The sequence below is a fragment of the Maylandia zebra genome, linkage group LG7, assembly GCF_041146795.1.
Source record: "Maylandia zebra isolate NMK-2024a linkage group LG7, Mzebra_GT3a, whole genome shotgun sequence".
Lineage (NCBI taxonomy): Eukaryota > Metazoa > Chordata > Actinopteri > Cichliformes > Cichlidae > Maylandia > Maylandia zebra.
The window spans coordinates 29702958-29722051 of NC_135173.1; the positions used below are offsets into that span (position 1 = coordinate 29702958).

The 19094-nt window shown below is 42.7% G+C and overlaps 2 protein-coding genes across 2 annotated transcripts; both read right to left on the reverse strand.

Annotated features, from left to right (window-relative positions):
* Positions 1-2651: 2651 nt before the first annotated feature.
* cox5ba (cytochrome c oxidase subunit 5Ba) lies at positions 2652-4932 on the reverse strand. The gene is made up of 4 exons (XM_004556127.6): positions 4776-4932; positions 3901-3971; positions 3183-3282; positions 2652-3006 (listed from the first exon to the last, which is right to left on the reverse strand). The coding sequence occupies exons 1-4, from the start codon at positions 4870-4872 to the stop codon at positions 2894-2896; spliced, it is 381 nt and encodes a 126-aa protein (XP_004556184.2). The 5' UTR covers positions 4873-4932; the 3' UTR covers positions 2652-2893.
* An 805-nt stretch (positions 4933-5737) lies between these two features.
* On the reverse strand, positions 5738-19053 carry LOC101468996 (drebrin-like protein B). Its single transcript, XM_024803175.2, has 15 exons — positions 18363-19053; positions 18233-18288; positions 17002-17114; positions 16380-16454; positions 16167-16310; positions 15852-15929; positions 15608-15759; positions 15481-15535; positions 14793-14858; positions 14240-14345; positions 13965-14165; positions 13472-13534; positions 12284-12378; positions 6894-6963; positions 5738-6022 (listed from the first exon to the last, which is right to left on the reverse strand). The coding sequence occupies exons 1-15, from the start codon at positions 18443-18445 to the stop codon at positions 5886-5888; spliced, it is 1494 nt and encodes a 497-aa protein (XP_024658943.2). The 5' UTR covers positions 18446-19053; the 3' UTR covers positions 5738-5885.
* Between the last annotated feature and the right edge of the window lie 41 nt (positions 19054-19094).

The window sequence follows — 19094 nt, forward strand, 5'->3', positions numbered from 1 at the left end:
AGGTGGCATGCCAGCCTCCCTGGAATTGCCCCTCAAGACTGCTGATCCAGACTACACCTCCACCACCACCAGACATGTTTGCATCAGTAGCTCTGAACATCCACCATCAGTGACATCATCCACACAGGTGGAGCTTCAGTTTTTAATATTTCCGTGTTTTAATCTTTTAATTATTGTTGTATGAAGCACATGGGTGGGGGGGACACACAGAATTTCAGTGTGTTTTGAAATTACAGTGTGATGATGTCACATCATTAAAGATAGACTCGCAGGAATAACATGGCCACATTTTTACAGGAAGAAAAGAAATAATTATGTAAGTGCAGGGCGTATGTGAGGTTATAATGATGGAGGCAAGTCTGACTGAATCTTCCACAATCACCATCACTGTTACCTTTCAAAAGGCATGTACAGCAAAGTAAAGCACCTGGAAGTTGGGCCAGGTTAATCCACTGATATGGCCCACACCCTGAAAAACACAGCTTACTTATGAAGTAATATCTAAAAGCTGTGTTTCTGTAAACATGCTGAAACTATGCACTGCTTAAATATACTTAGTGTAATGATGAATTTCCTGTGTAACCTGACTGCTCACCTCCTTATTCTAGTATTAAGTATTTGTAGGTAAATATGATTACACAGTTACTTAATATAAAATAAGTTTCTTATTTAATCAGAGGAATTAGGCCTTCAGTCATGTGCTGCATTATATAGTGTGACCTTGTTTTTCAGGCTCAGTGGGACGTACCGGACGTACACTGCAGTCCCGTCATCTCAGCGTCATCACTGCCACACGCTGCCGTTCTGGTCATTATTATGACAGCATGTCGATTACAAACAGCTGCTGCTACTGTATCCGTGACATCATAAATATGGTAACACGTAGACATTGAGGGCTAGCAGGAGGGACTATGTGCTTACCTGCTGCTCTCTGGCAGGTAGCTCCATGCCCTCCTGGGTTTTAAATGCACCTTAGAACACACATGCATCAACACTACAATGAGCGGGTGGAGGGAGGTTTGGAGTCTTCTCTCACCCCCGTTCTCTGCGGCCTGCTGGAGCGGGGGGGCTAGGAGGAGGAGTTGGCCGTCCGACTGCGGTCTGGAGTGTGGGGCCTCCCTGCTGCTGCGGAGTCGGGGCGGTCTGCCTCTCCCCAGCGCAGGGAAAAGGGTAACACCACCTGGGTCTGGGTGCAGTTCCCCCCTCCAGGGGCAAGGGTACCTAGACCCGGTTTGTAGAGTACGCTTGGGGAGTGTGATCGTGTGTACAGCGTCTCTTTATGTCTGTCTCCACGTTGGTTGAGTGTGCATAAGTGCATATGAGAGCATGAGGGTGGGAATGGATGTTTGTATCTGTGTGTGCCTGTATGTCTGTGTCTATATGTCAGGTTGGGTGTCAGGCGCCACCTCTCTGGGGACATCTCAGGCCCTCCAAGGTTTGGAGGCCTATCTCCCCCTACCACCACTTCCCCTGCCAGTGGCGGACTCCCTCAGACATCGGTGCGTTGGTGGTTCTTTGTGTCCTGGGATGGGCCTCCGGGTACACACCGGCTCACTCCTTGACGGCCGCTTATCAGGGCCTGGAGCCTGGGGCTCGCTCGGGCCACTTCGGAGGTGGGGTGCCCCCGGCCTCTCGGCCTGGGGCTCGGCCACTCAGGCACGGCTGGCTGCCGGCGGAGCTCACGGGCGCGTCACTGCAACTCCCCCTGGCTTCTGCTCCGCGGCTGCTGAGTGAGCCCTCATCTGGGACTCTCCTCAGCTCTTTCTGGGACAGTGGCGCAGCTGCCCCTCTGTTGGTCTTCCTTGGTCTCTTGTGTTCTGGGAGCCTCTGGATGTCTGGAGTTTTGATCTCCTCCATACCTGCTTCATGCCCTGGAGGACGGGGCTGTGGCCCCCCCACACCCTCTAGCAGATCATTACATGAAGGAACCTTTTAAAAACAAGCGCGTCCATGCTCACAGGTGTACACACGGGTGATCACACCCACAAACTACACCCTTTTTGGCTCCTACCTCAAAGCCCACTGTGTTCTGTTGATCTTATGTGCTGCAAAATAATGTTTAATATTTAGTATTTACTGTCATATTCCCATATATCATTGTGATGTTGTTTATTCTATTACTCTTGTTCTCTTCTGCTTGTTTTCTTTTTTCTTTCTCAGCAGGTGATCCAGGTGATCGATATATGCATTTTTTTCTCTGCCCGTTCTGTTGGTTTTTGTCTTTTGCCCTTCTCCCCCGTCCCTCTTCTCAGCTGTTTCTCTTTCCCTCTTTCTTTCTCCCCTTCTTTCTTCCATTCAAGTCTGTCCCGTATTCAGCAAGTGAAAATAAAATAAACAATAAAAGGTGAATCAAATGGACCATTATGGCAAGGCTGGGATGGTCAATTTGGTAAAGTAAATCCGTTGGGCATCTTTCTTTGCCTTTAGACAACAATTCTGAGGGCAAAAGAGCCAAACGGGACAGGCGCAAAATAAATAAATAAATAAATATGGTAATAAAAAGACTGAGTCAGCTGATTCAGGATAAACAGATCTTTATTGTTAAAGGAACAGTTCACTCAAACTACAAGAACAAGTCTAGAAGTTCGATGTAAAACACATTAATCATGGTTAACTATGAAAAACAGGAAGAAGACTCAGAGACGCACACAAACAGGAAGTTACGTTTATTGCTGCTCCTGGGAGGTGGGAGGAGTGTAACGTGTGCAGTACAATTGTGTGTGTAAACTGACTGAATGGAAATGTCTGAAGAAACTCTTTGTTCCCCGAACGTGTTTGATCCCGAGTACATGTAACGTGTAAGCAACGACTGATGAGGTCAGCAGGTATGTCAAGTAGGAGACAGCGAGAAGCGGACAGTGCCGCTTGCTCCGCAGGAGGAGGTGGTGGTGAGTCAATGGGGGAGTTCGTGGGGAACCAGTTTGTAGTGGGAGCCGCAAGATGGACAGCGCTGGGCCTCACCCTCGTGGAGCCAGAACCAGACCACGGCCGTGTTGTCCTCCTCACCTGCACACAGGAAACTGGGTGAGAGCGGTGCCACCTGTACGTCACACGCACGCTCAGGTTTCCCCAGTGAGGATTATGCCCCGCCCATCTTTGAGCCTGGGGCAAAGTTTAACCCTCGCCTGAGAAAGCCGTGGCCGACACTCACACACGCTTACAAACAGGAAACAACAACTCACACACGCATCCCACAATCCTTTTGTTCGTGATGGAGGGAACCAGGTGGGGGTCAGCCTTGGAGCCTGCATAGTGCTTTGGCTTCATCATGTTGAAGGGGTCCTACAGGAGGGGGAGGAGTCAGGTGAGTCAGGGCGTGACAGTATTCAACATCAGTTTCATTTCAAAATTCATTGTTCATCAAGAACGATTCACACGACTCAGAGGCTGACCTCAGATCAGCTGAGGCTGAGCTGCAGACAGAATAATTTATATTAATATTTGAAAATGAGCCGAGCAGCGAATATACCACAAAATAATTATTAATCATTAATAAAAAGGCAAAACATAGAAAACTAATGTCAATCAAATAACTGCTATATGAAAATAAACAAATAATCGAGAATACATTAACAAATATTAATACAAACTTAAACAAGCCCAAAAATACTAAAAATAAATATTATGAGTAACAAAATCAGTAACTACTCAAAATAAAAATGTTTTATAGTTTTGCTGAAATATGTCGACACACCGACAGCTTGAGTCTTCTCGTTTCTCCTCAGATTTGATGTTTAATGATTTTAATCTTGATTTAATTTCTGGTCTGTGTGAAATAGTGTTAAGATGAATCCACATCACGCTCTTCTTTTTCTACTGCTGTTTTTTTTTTTTTAAAAACACTATGTTTTTCATGTTTCTGGAGCACATGATGTCAGAATTCCTGTGCGTCGGTCTTACCTCGCCCTGTTTCATGGCCTTCATGATGACCTTTTCCAGCCCGGTGGCCTGCTCCTCATCAGTGGGAATCCCTGTGAACAGCACAGTGTGATTAAGAGCTTCAAAGCAAACGCTGTTCATCAGAACTGGCTAATGTGTGGACTCCCTGTGGGTCACATGACTACAGTACACGTTATTACAGGTTCTTATGACCTCAGTGAGTTGCTGAGTTTGTGAAACCTAAAGCAGCACGGGTTTCTCTCACAGACATGAAAACATCTCAGTGTAAAACTGAAATGTTTGATCTGATGTTTTCATTCACGTCACTCTGATTCACTTCATTGATCATCGTCAGTCATGGTCACACACAGCAACTTAAAAATGCATTGATCACTGCCTTTAGCTGTTCCAGACTACATACAAATTATTCAGGTTTCTGGGAAACTCTGCAAGTTAAAATGCTATGTTTATCGATACCATTACAATCTTACTGATCACTTCGATCGGCAAACCAGACCAATGACAACTTCCGTTACTCTCTCATGTGTTTAATCTTCATACCGACGAGACGTTCAAGGACCTTCATGGAGAAGGTTAAAATATGACACGTTAATTGTTTCAGATATAAAATATATTTTAGGTTTTAAATCTCACCGTATTGACCGTCGTGATTACTAAATTCTGATATATTAAGACTTTTTAAATCTACAAGTCAAACAATCAGCCAACACACGGTTTTTAATAAATCGCAGGATATTAACATGAAGTCTGATCCGAGAGGAGCCGTCACCAGGACAGGAAGCGCTCGGCGTCCTCCGACCTCCCCGCGGATTAGACCCTCTCTAAGCCGCCTGTTCCGGTGGGTTCCGGGTGTTCTGTGCCGGCTCGTGGCTCACCTCCTGCCGCCATGCCGCGGCTCAGAGCGGGGGTCCGGGCGGAGCGGCAGGCTGCCGCGGCTCTAACGGCGGAGCGGAGCAGTAACCTTGCAGCCATTTCTCCTTCTTCACTGTCAGGGAGGCCGGGCGCACGGAAATGACGTCAGAGCAGCAGCGTGCTGCTTTAAAAAACAAACAAACAAACTTTATTCAGCACAAATAAAGTAACAAGGAAACAGCTGGTCGTGGACAGATGGCAAACATGGCAGTTTGTCTTGAAACAACAATGATCATCTCCACATTTCAACTTTATTCTCAAAACACTTGACTTTTCTTTTCTTAATGTGGCCCTGATACTCCTTCCTACAGTACAGTCTGCTCAAATCAGGTAATAAAACACAAGACAGATATTATGAAACATGACAACATTAAAACTAAGGACGGACATTAAAAAAACAATACATGAATATTGTAATAAATATAAAATAATATAATAAACTTAATTAACATTGACATAGATATTTAAAAGAGGTACGGAAATAAAATAATTAAAAAACCAGGGAACTGAAGAACTTTTCTGACAAAGACAGTTTTTATATTTGAAACTCTGCTGACTGGAGAGCAGTTTTTCCCCACATTTTCAGAGACTCCAAACTATCTGGACAAATTAACTTTTTTTTTTTTTTTTTTTTTTTTTTAATATAAGAACTGTTTTGTAAGAAAGTCAGTGACTGCCTGAAGAACACAGGAGCATCACCACATGCTGTGTGTCCTCCTTGAGATGCTCTGCAGGCCCCCTCTGAGGTCCATAGTCCCAGTCTCGGCTGAAATGCCACCTGTTCACTGAGGCATTTGAGTTTTGTGCGTAAAGCAACCTTGAGTTTATTAAAAGGCTCTATATGAACCTAATTTATACTTCTTATTAATTACGGTAGTAAGACTGGCCAAATAGGACAAAAGAAAAATAAGAGCAATATCCAAACTGCACTTGAAAATGACTGTATTTATTGTTTACTGGTTTTTACAAAGGTTTATTAATTCAGTGATACTGAACAAGTTAATGTGAGTAAAATATCCATCTGAAACACCCACAGCTTTATTAAAATTAACAGGACAATGAGCCAATGACAACTAGATAAGCTCCACATAGTTAGCCGGGAACATGCCGTATTCCCCATCAGGTCCAACACCTCTCCACCAACCCTCATCCAGCATTTCTATCTGAGTAATAATGTCATCGGGGTCAAAGGTGATCTCAGTGTCATCCGCTGTGAGGAAGAGAGAAAACTCAGTTAAACTAAAGGTTTATCTAGAAACACCTTTCAAGAGTTTCAAGTTTAAAATTACAAGCATTTAAAAAAAAGAAATGAAAGAAACTGTTCTGTATACTCGACTTTAGATCTGTATGTAAAACAACAACATTTCAGTGTTTCATCAGGTAAATGTGATAAATAATAACCAAACTGGATGGCTTACTGCACTGTTGAGGTACAACAGCTCTTTCCAAATGTAAGACCACTGCAAGCTTATTTTACAGCCAATAAAAAGCATTATCCTGTTTTTACAGATTTGATTTACAGATTTGATCTTCTTGATTCATTTATTGAGATTCATCCTTCTTTAACAGCTTTTCCCCTGTGACAGTCAATGGTTCATTTAAACACTTTTCCTCAATTGAAGAATACAGAATACATTTTGGTCAAATATTTGCAGGTAAATTTATAAAAAAATGTGGAAACTCAACTAGTTAAGCATTTAATCATTAATATTCAATAACTGATAATTATTTGATAATCAAACCAAATAAATGGATAAATAAAAACATGTCATTTACTGTGAATGATCTGCTGTACCTTCACAGGCCACTAGAGGCCCCAGTGCAAACTCAATTACAATAATGTTGTTGTGATATCACAGAAGTCTTATTTTCATGATATCAGTATGGTGAACAACACTCTGGACTCTTTCCAATTTCATTCAGACATGTTAGACCACAAGACACGATGGTCCTCAGTAGTCACAGAGAAGACGGCAGACCCCACAACTACCAAAAACATGAGTGTGTGTGTGTGTGTGTGTGTGTGTGTGTGTGTGTGTGTGTGTGTGTGTGTGTGTGTGTGCGCGCGCGCGCGTACGTACCGGCCTGGTAGTCGTACAGAGCTCTGGCACAGATACCTTGTCCACTGCCATCCCAATTAATACCATCAGCCTGAAATTCAAAAACAGCTAATTAACATTTAAACAGTATTTTAAATCATTTCATTCAATAACTTTTTACTCAAACACTGGAGGACCAAATCTGCCAGAAGAGATTAAATAAATACATGAATCACCTCAATAAATACACTCAACAAAAATATAAACGCAACACCTTTGTTACTGCTCCCATTCCCCATGGGATGGACGTAGAGACCTAAAATTCATTCCAGATACACAATATAACCATCCCTCCCAAACAGTGGTCACAAATCAGTCCAAATGTGTGGTAGTGGGCACATCTGCTATATTGAGATAATCCATCCCACCTCACAGGTGTGCCACATCAGGATGCTGATCTGACATCATGAGTAGTGCACAGGTGTACCTCAGACTGCCCACAACAAAAGGCCACCCTGGAATGTGCAGTTTTGTCTCACAGCAAAATGCCACAGATGCCACAAGCAATGAGGGAGCGTGCAATTGGCATGCTGACAGCAGGAATGTCAACCAGATCTGTCGCCCGTGCATTGAATGTTCATTTCTCAACCATAAGCCGTCTCCACAGGCGTTTCAGAGAATATGGCAGCACATCCAACCGGCCTCACAACCGCAGACCTCGTGTAACCACACCAGCCCAGGACCTCCACATCCAGCAGGTTCACCTCCAAGATCGTCTGAGACCAGCCACCCAGACAGCTGCTGGAACGATTGGTTTGCACAACAAAACAATTTCTGCACAAACTGTCAGAAACCGTCTCAGGGACGCTCAACTGCATGCCCGTCGTCCTCATCGGGGTCTTGACCTGACTCCAGCTCGTCGCCGTAACAGACTTGTGTGGGCAAATGCTCACATTCGATGGCGTCTGGCACGTTGGAGAGGTGTGCGCTTCACGGATGAATCATGGTTCACATTGTTCAGGGCAGATGGCAGCTGAGAATGTCCCAGTTCTTGCATGGCCAGCATACTCACCGGACATGTCACCCATTGAGCATGTTCGGGATGTGCTTGACCGGCGTATACGACAGCGTGTACCAGTTCCCACGAATATCCAACAACCTCGCACAGCCATTGAAGTGGAGTGGACCAACATTCCACAGGCCACAATTGACAATCTGATAGACTCCATGCGACGATGTGTTGCACTGCATGAGGCAAATGGTGGTCACACCAGATACTGACCGGTTCTGGGTCCCCAGACCCCCAATAGCGCAAAAAACTGCACATTCCAGGGTGGCCTTTTGTTGTGGGCAGTCTGAGGTACACCTGTGCACTACTCATGATGTCAGATCAGCATCCTGATGTGGCACACCTGTGAGGTGGGATGGATTATCTCAATATAGCAGATGTGCCCACTACCACACATTTGGACTGATTTGTGACCACTGTTTGGGAGGGATGGTTATATTGTGTATCTGGAATGAATTTTAGGTCTCTACGTCCATCCCATGGGGAATGGGAGCAGTAACAAAGGTGTTGCGTTTATATTTTTGTTGAGTGTAGGTCTACAAATATAGGTATTCATTAACTTAGAAGCCAAGAACTTACAGTGGTTTGCAAAAGTATTCGACCCCCTTGAACTTTTCCACATTTTGTCACATTACAGCCACAAACATGAATCAATTTTATTGGAATTCCACGTGAAAGACCAACACAAAGTGGTGTACACGTGAGAAGTGGAACAAAAATCATACATGATTCCAAACATCTTTTACAAATAAATAACTGCAAAGTGGGGTGTGCGTAATTATTCAACCCCCTGAGTCAATACTTTGTTGAACCACCTTTTGCTGCAATTACACCTGCCAGTCTTTTAGGGTATGTCTCTACCAGCTTTGCACATCTACAGACTGAAATCCTTGCCCATTCTTCTTTGCAAAACAGCTCCAGCTCAGTCAGATTAGATGGACAGCGTTTGTGAACAGCAGTTTTCAGATCTTGCCACAGGTTCTCGATTGGATTTAGATCTGGACTTTGACTGGGCCATTCTAACACATGGATATGTTTTGTTTTAAACCATTCCATTGTTGCCCTGGCTTTATGTTTAGGGTCGTTGTCCTGCTGGAAGGTGAACCTCTGCCCCAGTCTCAAGTCTTTTGCAGACAGGTTTTCTTCCAAGATTGCCCTGTATTTGGCTCCATCCATCTTCCCATCAACTCTGACCAGCTTCCCTGTCCCTGCTGAAGAGAAGCACCCCCAGAGCATGATGCTGCCACCACCATATTTGACAGTATGGTGTGTTCAGAGTGATGTGCAGTGTTAGTTTTCTGGCACACATAGCGTTTTGTATTTTGGGCAAAAAGTTCCATTTTGGTCTCATCTGACCAGAGCACCTTCTTCCACATGTTTGCTGTGTCCCCCACATGGCTTGTGGCAAACTGCAAACGGGACTTCTTATGGTTTTCTGTTAACAATGGCTTTCTTCTTGCCACTCTTCCATAAAGGCCAACTTTGTGCAGTGCACGACTAATAGTTGTCCTATGGACAGATTCCCCCACCTGAGCTGTAGATCTCTGCAGCTCGTCCAGAGTCACCATGGGCCTCTTGGCTGCATTTCTGATCAGCGCTCTCCTTGTTCGGCCTGTGAGTTTAGGTGGACGGCCTTGTCTTGGTAGGTTTACAGTTGTGCCATACTCCTTCCATTTCTGAACGATTGCTTGAACAGTGCTCCGTGGGATGTTCAAGGCTTGGGAAATCTTTCTGTAGCCTAAGCCTGCTTTACATTTCTCAATAACTTTATCCCTGACCTGTCTGGTGTGTTCTTTGGACTTCATGGTGTTGTTGCTCCCAATATTCTCTTAGACAACCTCTGAGGCCGTCACAGAGCAGCTGTATTTGTACTGACATTAGATCACACACAGGTGCACTCTATTTAGTCATTAGCACTCATCAGGCAATGTCTATGGGCAACTGACTGCACTCAGACCAAAGGGGGCTGAATAATTACGCACACCCCACTTTTCAGTTATTTATTTGTAAGAAATGTTTAGAATCATGTAGAGATGGCACGATACCACTTTTTTATGTCCGATACCGATACCGATATCATAAATTTGGATATCTGCCGATACCGATATGAATCCGATATAGTGTTTTTTAATCAACAAAACTGTTTTTTAAAATATCTTGCTGCATTTTGCAAGTCTGCAAGTTCATACTCAAGTTTAAAACAACAACTACACTAAAGCTATTCTGTTATACCTGTATACAAAAAAAATATTTCATAGTTCAGCAATACTGATCAATCTAATAAACTTAGACCTACACCATCCTCCCTATTCTGGTATTTTAAAGAGTACTTAGCGTAAATATTAAGCAACCTAACTAATAGGGTTCCAACTCCCAGCAACAACAAAAATAAATAAATAAAAAATAGGGAACCACCCCTCACGCGCCACCTCATGATGCTTAATCGACGTAATCAACCTTAATTTGATGCAGTGTGAAAAAAAATGCACAGAAATCAATTATTTTTCAAGAAATATTAAATAGATTCAACATCTTTCTTCAACAAAATTGCAGACTGCACAGATGGTACCTTCCCAAAGGAAAAAGTACTATAGCTTACTAGGGTATATATATTAGACTTAATAGTTACTATATACAGTAATTGACTTCTATTCATTTTACATCAAATTAAAACTTTGTGTGTCAGATAATTATTTATTAAAAGCTAGACATTTTAAATGAGAATAAGAAAGAAAAGTATGTCTTTGTGCCCCCTTTTCCCTGTTCATGCCCTATCGGCCCCCCTGGCTAAACTTTGCTAGATCCGCCCCTGCACAGTTACCAGGGTCAGCTACGTAGAAAAAGATCCTGGTGTAGAAAGTAATATTAAATAAATTCTAACAACAGCTTATCAAGCTTAAACGTGCTGCTGTTGTTCAGCCGCTGGTTTCCTCTTTCTGGTGCAAAGTGGGCCAAAAACAAAGACGGACTCGCGACAGAAAAGCTGATCAGCTGATCATTTAAGCAGTTTCACGATTGAAGTAGCAGCCGGAGAGCGAGAGGCAGTCGCTCGTTAAGCTTAACGCAGGAATGCTTTACAAACATTCAGAGATGGACTTACACACTTGCTTTACTTCTCTCGGGGATAACTTTGTCGGAGATGAAATGCCAGGTTGCTAGCGAAGCTCCAAATGCTATCCAGACCACCGACAGGTCCCGCATGCCACAGCCGCTCTATCACGTGATGCATACTGCTCCGACGTGCTAACGTTCTGAGGTGAGTTACGGCGTGTTGCAAGTTTTGTGAGGTGCTTTCGTGATATTTAATGGATCGGATTACATTTTTTATTTTTCTCCGATATCCGATCCAGTCATTTAGGTCAGTATCGGACCGATACCGATACGTAATATCGGATCGGTCCATCTCTAGAATCATGTATAATTTTCATTCCACTTCTCACGTGTACACCACTTTGTATTGGTCTTTCACGTGGAATTCCAATAAAATTGATTCAGGTTTGTGGCTGTAATGTGACAAAATGTGGAAAAGTTCAAGGGGGCCAAATACTTTTGCAAGCCACTGTATGTGTATTTTATTTCATGACAAATATGAGCTCATTCTGAATCTAATGGTACCAATATATCTGAAAAAAGTTGGAATGAGAAAACAAACGTCTGGAAAAGTAAACAGAAACAGCTGGAAGAGTATTTATTTAAACAGTGCTTCACTGGAAATTCAGAATTATTTCTTATGCTAAATGAAACATTTTCTGATTGAGGCATGGTCACAGTATGTTTCCCATTTCAAGGTTCTTTTTTTGCCATTTGTGCATAAAACTAGCAGTCAAGGCACACTGGAATTCTTGTGCAGAGCACTTTCAGTCATAGTAAGCAAATTTTAGGGATTTTGCATTATTTTACAAAACACAATCCTGTTTATGATTTCTTTGGTTGAGGTGGGACACATTAAAAGGAATGACTGAAGGTTCAATCTTGGTGTCAGGGTTAAACATAGAATTAGATGCTGTGGTTTAGGTTAGTGTTTTGCTATGATTAAACTTGGGTATAACATCTTCAGAAAATGATCAGAACAAACACGCCTCCCCCTGTATCAGTTTATTCTAACAGAGAACAAATTTTAGCCAAAGTCTGAGATCTAGTCATCCAAACAACCTCAAACTCAGCACTGCACTTACTCGAGACCACAGAGATACACCCACTAAGTCTCAGGTCTATTGGTCAGTTTTTGAGTCAGACACATTTCTCAAACTGTTAGTAAGACGTTAAGGGAGGAATCAGAATCAAAATACGTTGTTAATTTCTAAGGAAAATATTTACTGGGAGTGTTGTACATGTAAATGTACTTATGATGAAGAGGACTTACTGCTGGTGCATGCTGGGAAACGTTTTGATACAGGTCCTCGTTACTCCAGGCTGAATGCGGTGCCATGTATGGATCATCTTGAGCTGGACTTCCCTCTGCACATTATAAAAATCACAAGTTTTAAATACCAGAGATGAAAAAGTGTTCTTTGTTTTCCAGGACAGCGAGAAAAGACACAAAAGTACCAACAGGATAAAGTATTAATACTCCAATTCCAGGAAAAGTACTAAGTATCACCACACTACAACCCTCAAAAAACAGAAGTTACAGAAATGTTACTATGAATTATGTTACATAGTCTGAGATTCTGATATAGCCAGTGAACAAATCTATCTATCTAACCAGCGCTGTGCTACAATCGTGGTGTAACAGCTTTACAAACATGAAGGCCAACGAAACAAAAACCAAGCTGTGAGCTGTAAACATGATGGAGCAAACACAGAATAACCACAAATTATTTCAGCTAACGTCCATCATTTGCTGCTGCAAACTCAAAAATTCACTGACTCGCCAACTCTGACAGTGACTCTTACTCAATATGTAAAATAGTTCAAATTAATTAATTTTATTAACCAAAAAATTTGAAAATATAGCAAAGTTTAAACTTTAAACTGCTAAGTTTCCAGTATTTAACATATTTAATTACTTTTGTTTTTTTGTCTTTAATGTTTCAAACGTAAAAGCACCACTGAGGAAAAATTCATTAGTATTCACTTCACAGTGTTATAGATTTAATTTAAAATGGATAAAAGTGACATTTTCAACTCTAATGTTTTCTAATGTGGTTTCAGATTGTTTTAGGTTTATTTTGTTTGCTTTATTATTATTGAGATGTCTGTTATTTTTAAATTTACTGAACATTAGATTCATTGACTAATTAATTGAATTAAATTGATATGGTGTTGTTCTGCAGCTATTTGTAATTCATGTGTTTAAATCTCAGCTGCAGTTATAAGACTAAGAAAACTCTGAAATGTAGCATACTAGAAGTATAAAGTATTGTGTAAATGTACTCGGAGTGATTTTTGTGGGTGTTGATGTTAGTGACAAACTGATCATCATATAAAATATGGTCTTATAGGAAGAAAAAGATTAAAAAAAAACCTAATTCAAACGACTCTGATTATTGATAAATGATCAAAATTGCACAAAACAAAAGTTTAAATGAAATGACGTTAAAGTTCACACCTTGTGCAGCTTCATCTTCATCAAAATCATCTGACCACTCGTCTTCGTCACCATAACCAGCGTCTGTGTTTGCAGGAGGGACGTCTTACTTCATGTCATACACACAACACGCGGGTATTTCACAGTTCAGGTCACTAATCAGTTAAATTAATACATAAAAAAAGGTTTCCAGACTCAACTTTTTCAGCTGATTCAGCATATCCAAAGAAAATATCAGTGTTATGTGAACACCAGTTTTCTACTCATCACACAAATCCACTCCTAAATTTGAAAGTATTTTTAACAAAGCTTAATATTTAAAAATAAAAAGCCACCTTGGTTCTGACTGGCTAACTTCTGGACGCCTGCTGAAGGCCAGCAGTTTTGTGAGAACTGTGAGAACAACAGTTACTCCACAAAACTTACTTTATTTTTTATTTCTGTTCTACACCAAAGAACTGTGGTTCCTTCTGGGAACCTCCTGCAGTTGAAAAGCTGCCTCAATATGTCTCACCTGCAGGCTGCACAGGTGAGTGTGACCTCTCTGGTGCTGTAGTGGAGGCAGGTGCAGCATGTGAGACAGGCAGCACAGGTGAAGCAGATGTAATCAGAGACAGGGGGGTCACTGCTGGAGGAGAGGATGGTGGAAACCGAGGCTGAACCGGGACGTCTCGCTCAAACGATTTCTGCGATAGAAACGGACTCTGCAGCCTCCCTGCAGGGGGAAACTTTAAGGTGAACCACCATCATCATCATCATCCTCATCATTATCATCATCGTGTTTCTTACCGGGTCTGGAGGCAGCAGGTGTGTCGCCAGCATCAAAGCTCTGCTCCTTCTGCTTGAAGATGTCTCTGGGATTAAACGCTCTCTGAGAAATCAGAGATTTCGCCTCCTGTGAATAAAACTGGGTGACATTAAAGTAAAGAGGCAGGCTCCTACACTTCTCTCAATGCAACTCTTCAGCCTTTGTAATTCAGCTCTTCCTGTTCATTTCAATTTGGCTTACAGTAAAAAAATGTAAAGGCTTCCAGGCTGTAGAACTAAACATGTGAAGCAGACTACAGTTCCCATGATACGTCTTGGTGGGCAACATCCAATCACAGAGCCAAACAAATGTGAACAAATCACCAAGAAAATCCTCATTTCTCTAGTTTTAACATCTGCTCAGAGCCATCCACCCAGCTGATCAAAAATGAAACTGGAATAACAAAAAAGTTAAACCTGTGTGATCATTTTTTTTATGTTTCTGATGCTGTGTGAAAATAAATAATGAACATTTAGAGGGAGAAACAGGAGCAGATATTACGTTACAAGAATTTATGGTCAAAATTGCGCTCACGTTAGCTTTCTGCACCGAGGCAGCAGCGGAAATTCCCGTCATCTTCATGTTCTCCAGCTGCTCATTCTGAAACACAGAAATTATTCATACATGACGTTAAATATAATTTTAACATCACACAACACAGACTTCCCTGCCTCAGTGATTTGCCAAAAGGATTTAAAATCAAGTTTCAATAAAGAAATGACTCATAATCCAGTATTTTTTACTTTCTTAATATGTTTTTTTATTTATTTATGAATTAAATACACAAGTTAGCTCATCCTTTAAAAGTTAAAAACATCTTTCTCTTACCCTCAAAATCAATTAATTAACTAATATCTATGTCATTATTATTGGGTAATTTAAAACATGTTACCCTTTCCATTATTTCCTGTTTATTTACTTTTCATTATCTGAAATAGTTTTCAGTTTAATAACTTCTTTTATGTTTGCTTTTATGTTTGAATTTATTCATGTGTACTTCAGGATTTTTGCCCCTTTATATTTCTGTTTATTTATGTTTATAACTTTTTTTAAAAGGGGTTAAATAGTAATGTTGAATATTGTTTTTTATATTGTTTGTGATCAAATAAACTGTTGTTTTCCAAATTTGATTTATTTTTAATCTATCAGGAGCAGTAATGTGATGCTGGCTGGGCTCATAAACTCAACCGAATCAGGATCAGTGAGCTGAAGCTGAGCTCACCCGACGCTGCTGTTCCTGCTCTCGCTCCTCGTCGTCCCGCTGCTTCTGCCGGAGCCTGAAACACAAAATACTTGAAGTGTCTTCTTCATGAGTTTCTGTGATTTTGTGTTTTGTGTGTCTGACTCACTTCTCCTGTTCGATCTGCTGAGCTCTCTCTCTCGCTATCCTCTCCCTCTCCTTCGACTGTCTCTCCTCCATGTCCCTCCTCTCCCTCTCCGCCTCCTGCCTCTCCTGTTCCACTCGAATGCTTTCCTCCTTTTGACGCATTTCTTCATCCCGCTGAAGGAGAAGAAGAAGAAATAGAGAGTCGTGTGACTTTGCTGACTGAAACCTGTGGTACAATCTTGGAGGACTCGGAGTTGAAACCGAACCTGAGCTTTGACCCAGAAGTCGTCCTTGTTGATTTGTTGGATTTCCTCGACAGCATTGACTTTGCGGTACACAGAACCCTGACGAGAGAAAAGGCTCAGGGATTATAACAGAAATGTCCTGTTTTTCTTCTTTGTGCGCAACCCTGATTATTTATTCTTTATTTCAGCATTCTCTCTCTGTAGACAGAAGTGTTTGAGCTGAAGAAGATCTACATTAATGTTCATGCAGGGGTAGGAGTGCACTGTGAGATGAAATATTGGCTTATTGGATGGTAAAACGAGGCTGTGCTGCCGATTCAGGCGGCGTGATCTCACCACGGGTCCTCTGGGAACGTCTCTGTACTCCTGCGTTTGCTTGTGGAAGTTAAAGTTAGCGCCGGACGCTTTGGCCACTTTGGCCAAGATGGTCTCTGGGTCCACGTCGTCCTCCGCACGGGCATTTACAGTCACATGGGCTCCCTGTGATGTCACACATGTTAATGATGCAGCTCTTCACACACATTAACAGGAAAAAGAGGCCAGACTCACCTTCAGGAAACCTGCTATGGTGCTCACGTGATTGGCACACTGTCCTTTCCGAGAGTCCTTCACACCTTCACCTGTCTTAGAAAACAAAAATCATCCATTCAATCCTGTGAATATGGCATCCTTCTATCACTCGACACTCATAGAAAGTAAAGTCTGCAGAGCTCTCTACAGGATCTCAGAACTGGATATGGACTGTTTAGCCTCGCAGACTCTGCCAGACTTTAGGAGGAAGTCGGAGGGCTAGTTTCCATCTAACGATGACATGCCATGTTCTGACTGTAGGATCGAAGATGGAGTGAAGTGGGCATATAACGATGACCTACTCGGTGGCTAGGCTAATATGAACACATCAGCAGGCTGAAGATGGAGGATGGGGGTTAAAAAAAAGTACATGTTGAGGGGCTTCCTGTCATGTGACTGGAAGATGCTGAAACCAGCCAAACTTCACTCCAGAGGTCTGAGATGATCCGTCCACAGCATGAGATCACTTATTAATGGTCTGGATTACTCACTGTGAAAAAGTCCTGAGCTTCACATCCACACTGAAATCTTCAGATATTTGTGGTTTTCAGAAAAAAGAAAAACTTCAGGAAAAAAAGCTTTGAGTTAAAGTTGGTCTTACCCAGTTTATGAGGATGTATTTGGGCAGTCCAGAGTTCGGGTCCCTGACTCGACAGAAAGCGTACATCACCTTCCCGCTGTTCAGCTCCTCCACCATCTCCTCCAACCCTCCATCTACACAAAACACAAAGGAGAACATGATCTCATTTAGATCAGACCGCAGACACCTGAAGGCCAGACTGGAGATCAGAAGGTTATGAGGGTGGCTTACGCTGGTGTTCCTGCGCGCACGTCCTGTGTAACACATAAAGAGGTCAAGTGCTGCACGAAAAACCCTCCACAGCTTGTTTGAGACGTTCCTCTGACACTCTTAATGCCGGTGATGTCATTGCATCATTTCTCAGCTGCACAAACCAGTTTGGAGCGCTGAGCAACTTTTTCTTTCTTTCCCACCTGAGAGCAGCACATTCTTATCTGTGTGCTTCAACACACCAGCTGTACCAGCGTTCACAGACCTGAGCCCAGTGGTTTTCTTTGCTTTCACTTGCAGCCTCTGCTCCATTCTGCTGAAACTTATTGGTACATCACAAGATGTAGCCGTGGCTCAGCTGTGGAAGCTGAATGCTTGTAATAACCACGCTGTTAATGTTTGCTTCATATTTAATAATAAGTTTTAAGTGTATTAGGGCAAACACCACTCTGCATGTGGTCGGTATGCTCCTGGATTTTAACATGAAACCCTCAGAAACAGAAAACACTCTGGGAGCAGACCAGAGGAGTCAAACATAAGGCCTGGGGGCCAGAATCAGCCCAGTAAAGCCTTCATTCCGGCCCCCAGGAGGAGATAAATGTTTTTTGCTGCTGACGCTAGAAATGTCTGTTTTTACAGTTGGTCCAAACAAAAGGACATTTTCTGTGATGAACACAACTTTGTTTTATACTTTCGGACAGTCTGGATGAGTGTATTTCTTACAGTCATGATGATCATCACGTGGAAAAAGCTGAACTTGGTTGTCTTACATTAGGAAGTCTTAGGGTTTACATGTGCACAGAGGGACAGACTGCAGCACTGCTGAAAAAAGTCAAACTGAGGTCAAGAAACAGGGTGGAGTGCAAGAACACCTCAAACATCTCCTCAGGTCCAAAAACAGCAGGAAACCAGCAGAGAGAAGAGTCAGAGAGGAAGGACAGCAAAGAACACAGGACCTGACCTTCAAAATAAAACAGGAAGTGAGGGGAAATCCACAGGAAATAAATTCGGAGGGATCAAAAGTTTGGATCCAAGTACTTACCTCCTTTCTGTGCCACTCGGAGGTTGTTGGTGTTTCCTTCGTAGGTGAACAGTGCCCTGAAACAGACAGACAGGTGTGGGTGTGCAGCAGATGTAGGTGTGGACAGACACACAGGTGAACTTTATCTCACCAGTCTGTGTTAGACTTGCCGCTCACCACCTCCTCGTAGGCGGCCATCAGCGCGGCTCCATTCTTGCTCAGATTAACAGACATGTTCCTCCACAGCACGGCAGCAACGACCCAGCAGTACTGTGGCAAACCTCCCACAGGCACCAACTCAGCTCAGGTCTGAGGAGACTAACCGGGCGGGTCGAAGGACCCAAACCTGACTGACCGCATTCTCCCCAGGTGACTCCTCCCACCTACACACCTGTGCTCAGCAGCAACAGGACACAGGTGAGTGTATCATGTGACCCTCTGCAGCAGGGAGTGTGTGTGTGTGTGTTACAGTGAACAGGGTGTGATCTGTGTTATTGTTGGCTTATTAGGGGCGGAGCTTGCCATACCTGCTCACCTGAGTTTCTGTTTTGTTTTTTTACAGAAAGGAAAAAAACTTGAAAACCTTCAAAAAGCACAAAAACAAGTGAAACCAGAAGGAACGTGATAAATGTTCTTCAAAAAAACCCAAACAAACCCACTGCTCCGTCTTTCTGTTTCTATAGCCTCACCCGTACGACCCCTCCCACCTCAGAGGCAGACAGCAGGTTAACGAGACTATGAAAGCCACGATCAATGGAGCTCTGACACCAGTATTCACCATGGCAACAGGTAAACACCGAGCAGCTCCTCGTTTGAATCGGGTGGCATTTATCTCACAAACAGGAGACTGAAGACAGAAACGTGGACGACTGTCCACAGTTCA